The sequence below is a fragment of the Petromyzon marinus genome, assembly GCF_048934315.1.
Source record: "Petromyzon marinus isolate PM22_M1 ecotype Great Lakes invasive population chromosome 68 unlocalized genomic scaffold, UKy_Petmar_22M1.pri1.0 chr68_unloc.1, whole genome shotgun sequence".
Classification (NCBI taxonomy): Eukaryota; Metazoa; Chordata; class Hyperoartia; order Petromyzontiformes; family Petromyzontidae; genus Petromyzon; species Petromyzon marinus.
The window spans coordinates 4,923,998-4,930,444 of NW_027422597.1; the positions used below are offsets into that span (position 1 = coordinate 4,923,998).

The following is a 6,447-nucleotide window of genomic DNA, read 5'->3' on the forward strand; positions in this document are numbered from 1 at the left end:
AAGATTATCATATTCGCAACTAAAAGTAGTGCCGTGAGAGTGTTGCTCGTTTTGGAACGAATTAATCTGTATTGAAATCGCTCGAATTAGCAGAGAAAGAATGCTCTTTAAGTGAGATACGCCTGTATAGATGTACAAATTGCACAATAACATACATTCCTGCCAATTTTTTGACACCAAATGCACGCCTGGGGCAAAACAGCAAAAAGACAAAAACAACAGCAAGAGTCCAAGACAACACCATGACAAGTACAATAGTTACACACCAAAACAACAACAACAACAGTCCCAGACAACTCCAAGACAACATTAACAACAGTCCCTCACCAAGACAACAACAACAACAATCTCAGATCTCTCCCGGATATGTACAACAACAGTCTCAGAACACACCAAGATAATCACGTCCCTCATTGAATTTTACATCTACATGAAAATATTGCTACACGGTGAGTAAGGATCTATGTTACACAACATATTTATAAATGTGGCTGGTGTATCTGGCACTACTAGTTTTCTGCTTCAGAATATTTTTTTATGGAAGGTTTACGATGTTTGGCGCGGAAACAAGGTTCCATAATGTTGGAAGAACCTTGTTTGATAATACACCACTCATTGATTCACTCCACCTCGTCATCATGAAAAAGAAAGAGAGGTTCAACTTTGAAAATTATATATGTATGATAGATTAAATATTCATAATTTCTGTAAATATGCCAAACTATATTTACATAAACTATTCTGACGTGAGTGATGCGAAGCGATGTATAATTTAGGCTGTGGCTGGATCACGTGGCCTGTGCAACAGTAGTATAAATGACAGTGTTCTGGTGATAGAAAAGCATGCTCTGGGAAGAGAACCTTAAGGTGAGTGTGTGGGTTACTCCTGACTGGTCTCGTTCTTAAAAATTCAGTTGGTGTGTGTGGTGGACAGGTGACACCCAGGTAAGTGCCTCTGAGCTGGCACCCCTTGAGAACCTGCCTGCTTGGTGTAATGTTGGCAAAACAAGATGCTAGCGGATTTCTGTGTTTATTTTCACTAAAAATCCGTTCTGTAAGGTACTGTCACAAATCAGTGAAAAAACAACGTATAACAGCATCAGCAGCAAGCAACTCCTAAAAATATAAAGATGTGAATTCAATTGACAATCATGCAACGTTGGTTTAAATGTTCAGGAAAAACGTTTCATACAAATGCATTGATGACGTTTGTCTGTATAAAAGTGACGTCGATTGCGCAATACTCGTGCCTCCCCTCTCACTTTGCTCTTTTCCTGTCTCCCTCCTCTCTCTCTCTCTTTGATATCCACACTGCATCACATGAAGAAGAAAAACACGACTCTTGATGTCCTGGGTCAATCTTCCACCCTTTTTTATCCAATGCATGTTTTTTTTTGTCCAGAACATGGCCATCACAGAGGTAGATACCAATTACGAACGTGTGTCGAACCCGGTGCAATAAATCCTTAAATGGGGACCCGTCTGGATGCCATTGGGCTCGCTGACCTACCACAGAGGCAACGATCAGGAGCAGCAGATTAACTGGGAAGGGGAAGAAGAGGACAAGGGGGAGGAAGGGGAATAATTTATCCAAACTAGACAGGAAACAAAGTAAAATAAGCGTGATGTCTGGGCTTATCCTTCTTATTTTCCCCTAGGAGCAACGGTGCCTATTGGAATGTTTCAGTGTCTGGAGTTCATCCCCTTGCCCCGCTCCCTACTTTTCTGGTTATTCACGCAGGGTTAATAAAAATGGGGACCACATTTCCTCTTACTCTTATTATATTCCTGGTAGATCCTGGTTAAGGAGCTGATTCCCGCCAAGGCACGAATAGTTCTGTGCCAGAGTCTCCAAGAGGGGGTTCTTGTTTCCAATTTGCTAGTATTGTCTTTCTTGCTACAATATATCCGGTTTTCAGTAAGGCATATTGGCGTACCGATAGCCCTATTGGTTTCAAGCCCCGCAAAGTTTAGTCCACTGAGGGGCTCAGCTCTGTGCCAAGTTCCGATTAAAATAATCCGTTAAATTCTCGTATAATTCTAAAATATCTGGGCACGGCCAGAAGGCATTCAGTTACATCTGTACCGTCCATTGTGGTATCTAGGGCAATTAGGAGAGGAATGTGTGAATTTGAACTAAATTATGTATAGAGGAAGGGACCTGCGGCCTGCTGTCTGAGCCTAACCATATTTGAGTCCATTTCTGGTGAGGAATGTCCTGTCCCAGCAGCCTTTCCCCCTCAGCTTTCTAGTTTTGGCTCTAACCCGGTCTCAATCTCCTGCACGAACTTTTCATTTCCTTTTTTTCCACCAGACCATCCAAGATTGGGTGAGTGATGTGGTCAAAGTTTTTGTTTGTAGCTTTGGATGGTGTCCCTGATATTTTGGTAACCTTATTTGGAAGGTCCCCCACCCTTTCCAAGCCTATCACTCTCCAGCCAGGCCAGTTACCCCTTGTGCATTCTATTGTTAGTGATTGGTCGCCCCACAGAGGCGATTGTCTACATATGAAGGAGTGGAATGAGATTCACCTGTGGTTGCATTTCCCCAATGTGTTAGAAACCGTGAATAATGGTTTCAGGACACGCGATCTATATTTGATAGGAGCTTAGGTAACCGCAGCAAATAACCAGCACCTCACCGAGCCTTCTCCCAGTTTTATACATGTCCTTTACTTTTTCTTGTTGATCTATTGAATAAAGTTCTGAAAGCGATTGCTTTGTTCTATTTTAGGAAATCTGCAAAGGGTCAGGCCCCGATCTCTCCTAAGTAACGTAAGGGAATGAAAATCTATTTGCGCTATTTTGTGATCCCATATGGATGTGGCTATGCTTGAATCAAACATCTTAAAGAAAGCTTTTTGAATACAGGAGGGGCTATTCGTAGATGTACTGTATAGGTAACCGTGTACAGTACTGTTCACTGCAGGAAGTTAAAATCGTGAGCGGCTGAACCTCACTGTCTACCCACTGGAATCTAGGAACACCACGTGGCCTGGGATACCACGATGGGCCACTTGGGCAATAAGATGGGGACAAGATTGCGCATTGTGTACTTTCATGGCAGCATAATCGCGAGCAGTACATATATCATGCATACAGGAATCTCTAGATCAACTGCGAATGTTCGAGCCACCGGGGCACAATCGGCGAAGAGTACCTAAATAAATTTGGCCCAAAACAGTAAAACCTCGACGGAAGGATTTGCTGTACTGTGTTTGTCAACTTTTATTTCAGAGAAGCTGTATTTCTCTTGCAGACAAGGCTCTCTTAACCTCAAACAGTTATTCTTGTAAATTATCTAACCTTGTCACTGTCTGCTCCTCTTTCATTGTCTTTAGCTGTAAGTTAGGCATTACGAGTTAATAATCTGATACAATGTGTGTTTTTTTTACAATTTCCCAACATGATGCTGTACTGCTTTATCACCGTTTTTTCGCAATAGTGATATTTGTTATTGAATTGTCGATAAAGTCTGAGTCGACATGCAAATTTAGAAGTGCATAACTATTACAGAGTTGTCAATAAAATGTGGTTTTGAAAGTCAAACTGTGAATATCACAATGTTTGACCTTTCATAATTTAAACAAATCTGTATCTTGTAATGTGCAGGAAGAAAGGAGAAAATGCCTTATGCATTGGCCTTACACACCTGTGGAGGACAAGGAGGAACAGCCTTCAGTTTTGATGGGAGGAAAAATGGAGCAACGCTGGAAAAAATCTGGGTGTGGGTTGGAGGGTGGCAGATCAAGTGCGTGAAGGCCTGGCTGACGGACGGAAGGACTGCACAGTACGGCAGTCCCTCGGGATCTCACAAAGAGTTTGTGTTCCAGCCCGGGGAGCTGTTTTCGTCCCTCTCACTGTGGGGGAATGGGGCTGGCTCACGCCTGGGCGCCTTCAAGTTCAGGACAACCAAAAGCAGGGAATTCTTCGTGAAGATGACAGACTGGGGCCTAAAGACCGAGTACCCAGTCGACATCCGCTCTGGAATCTGCCTTGGAATTATGGGCAAAGGCGGTTCAGACATCGACAGCATGGGCTTCCTCTTCATCAATTCGGTTAAAAGTTCAGAATTGATCAACGTGACATACCCTACACTGCACAGGGAGCTTCCAAAAGTCCAGATGGAAGAGATCAAATCACTCAGTTACAAGAATACTGGTTCTGTCCCCCAAACCTATAAAATTGAAACCTCCAAGACCGTGACCAAAACCTCCTCCTGGTCGATCACAAACAAGCTGGAGGCAACCGTGAGCCTCACCGTCTCAGCCGGCGTTCCGGATGTCGTGGATGTTGAAGCTGGCTTTAGTTTTACCGTTAGCACCGAGAGTACGCACGCCGTGGAGAATTCAGAATCGAAAACCGAGCTCCTCTCATTCAACGTCACGGTTCCTCCACACAAGACCACTGCGATCGACATCAATATCGGTCGCGCGGAAATCGACCTCCCGTACAAGGGTACGGTGCGCATGTCCTTATTGAACGGCGCCACCTACGACATCCCAATGGAGGGTGTCTACAAGGGCCTCGCCTACACCAAGGCGACTGTAGTAACAAAGGAAAAGTGAAACGGCACCGGAAAAGCACGCACGTGCTGCGCTTTACTAACTGCATGCTGCATTCAACGCTGCCTATCTTTATTTAATAGGTTATTGAACCCTGCGGTATAAAATATGATGCAATACATATGCCATTTGGGAGATTTCAGTTCGTGCAATTAAGGAACCTTTGAATCGGTGAAAAAATAATTTACACGGAGATGCAGTTATTTCAACGATTTTTTCTCGCACATACCGTACATAATTGAGTCTGTTCGCTCAGAAATCACAATGGAATGATCATAATCTGTCTTTATCCCGGAGGAATCCGACGATAAATTAATCTCTTTTTTACAGATGTCCAGTAGGGGCGAGTCAGCAAGTTACAACAACAAACAATACAAAACACGATAGGAGTAAAAAGTAGATCAATGGTAAGCCAGTAGCTTAAACTTATATAAAGAAATACGAATAAATAAAGTATATAAGTACAAATAGCATAAGTACATTGCGGCCGATTTTTCAACATTAAATGCAAACTTGGGCAAGGCAACAAAACGACGACAAAAACAGTTCCAGATCAAACCAACACAGGAGAGGGTATCTTCATAATATTTGATTTTACAATCTAACTATCATTTCACAGATAAGAAATCATTTTTAACGTTACTTTTGCCATTTACTTACGTGAGAATGAGCCCGAACTAGCAAAAGCAAATGGAAAAAAAACTTCCTGCAGTGGTTTGGGCAATGTAACAAGACAATACACACTGGCATATGCAACGCTGATCGGTAGAGTGCAAATCTGGAGGGGTTCAAAACATCAAAGTACAAGTTGGATGACCGACATAAATGACTGGAAGGAGGTAAAAGAGGTGAAGCTTTATGGGCTTCAGAAATGAGAAGCTGAAGAGTGAAAACTCACACGAAGCACACAGCTAAGGACATTCTCCACGGCAAAATCATACAACCATATATCTTGACAATACAGTTTCTGCATGCTGCCACGAACAGAATAATCGATGGACTTGACCAACATTTCTACTAAAATTATAGAGAGAAGACATCCACGTGTGAATGATACCAAACAAAACGATGACGGAAAGATAAAGAGTCCTCAAACAATCAACCAATCTTCATTTGTGTTGGGACACCTATTTTCAAAAACGCTCATATTTGTTTTCCATTTCACACTACAATGAATATACAAATAATGATAACTGGCCTCGAATTACCAACAATTTCTCCAAAGGTGACACCAGAAAATTAAAGAACTTCTCTTGCAGTGCTATCATTTCCATCAGCACCACCATCTGGATTAATGTATTTAGATTACAATTGCATGCTCTTTAATTATAGGGAATTGCATGCAACTAGTCAGTTGCATGTTCTGCAATGCTTTGGGCTTGTGATGCAAAATAAAATATCTTTAAAAAATCATTGGATTGTGTTTGCATTCAGTATCTTCATTATCACATCCACAACCCCTTTGAACCAGCATCACTGAAAACATTTGTTCAAATCCAGGCATTCGCCTGTAATGAAACTGCACAGTCAAGTTTGGTGAGTTGATGGTCTCAACCCGGTCACGAATGACTGCACGAAGATAACCCCTTCCATCACAGTTATCAAAACGTAAGCTAGTATGTGTGCAGATAACGCGTAGCAGAAGTGAGATCTTGGTTTTTAGATATAACTTCAATCGCGCATGATAAACCTATATTCTCGATTCTCGCAAGAGAGATATGGCCACATCGCTCAGAGGTCTGAGTGCTGACCTAATTTCGAATCCAGAACCTTAGCAGTGCCAGCTCATCAATCAAAAATCCAAATGTGTGTGTGTTAGTCCATGTGTGTGTTAGTTCATATGTGTGTGTAAGTTCATATGTGTGTATGTAAGTCAATGTGTT

The 6,447-nt window shown here is 42.1% G+C and overlaps 1 protein-coding gene across 1 annotated transcript; it reads left to right on the forward strand.

Moving 5' to 3' along the window:
* The first annotated feature begins 532 nt into the window (after window positions 1-532).
* Window positions 533-5,977, forward strand: LOC142908033 (aerolysin-like protein). Its single transcript, XM_076058168.1, has 2 exons — window positions 533-867; window positions 3,612-5,977. Exon 2 carries the CDS (start codon window positions 3,626-3,628, stop codon window positions 4,565-4,567), a length of 942 nt encoding a protein of 313 aa, XP_075914283.1. The 5' UTR covers window positions 533-867; window positions 3,612-3,625; the 3' UTR covers window positions 4,568-5,977.
* The last annotated feature ends 470 nt before the right edge of the window (window positions 5,978-6,447 follow it).

Excerpts from the sequence above, each read along its gene's own strand:
- LOC142908033 (XM_076058168.1), top strand. The coding sequence starts at position 3,626 with ATGCCTTATGCATTGGCCTTACACACCTGTGGAGGACAAGGAGGAACA.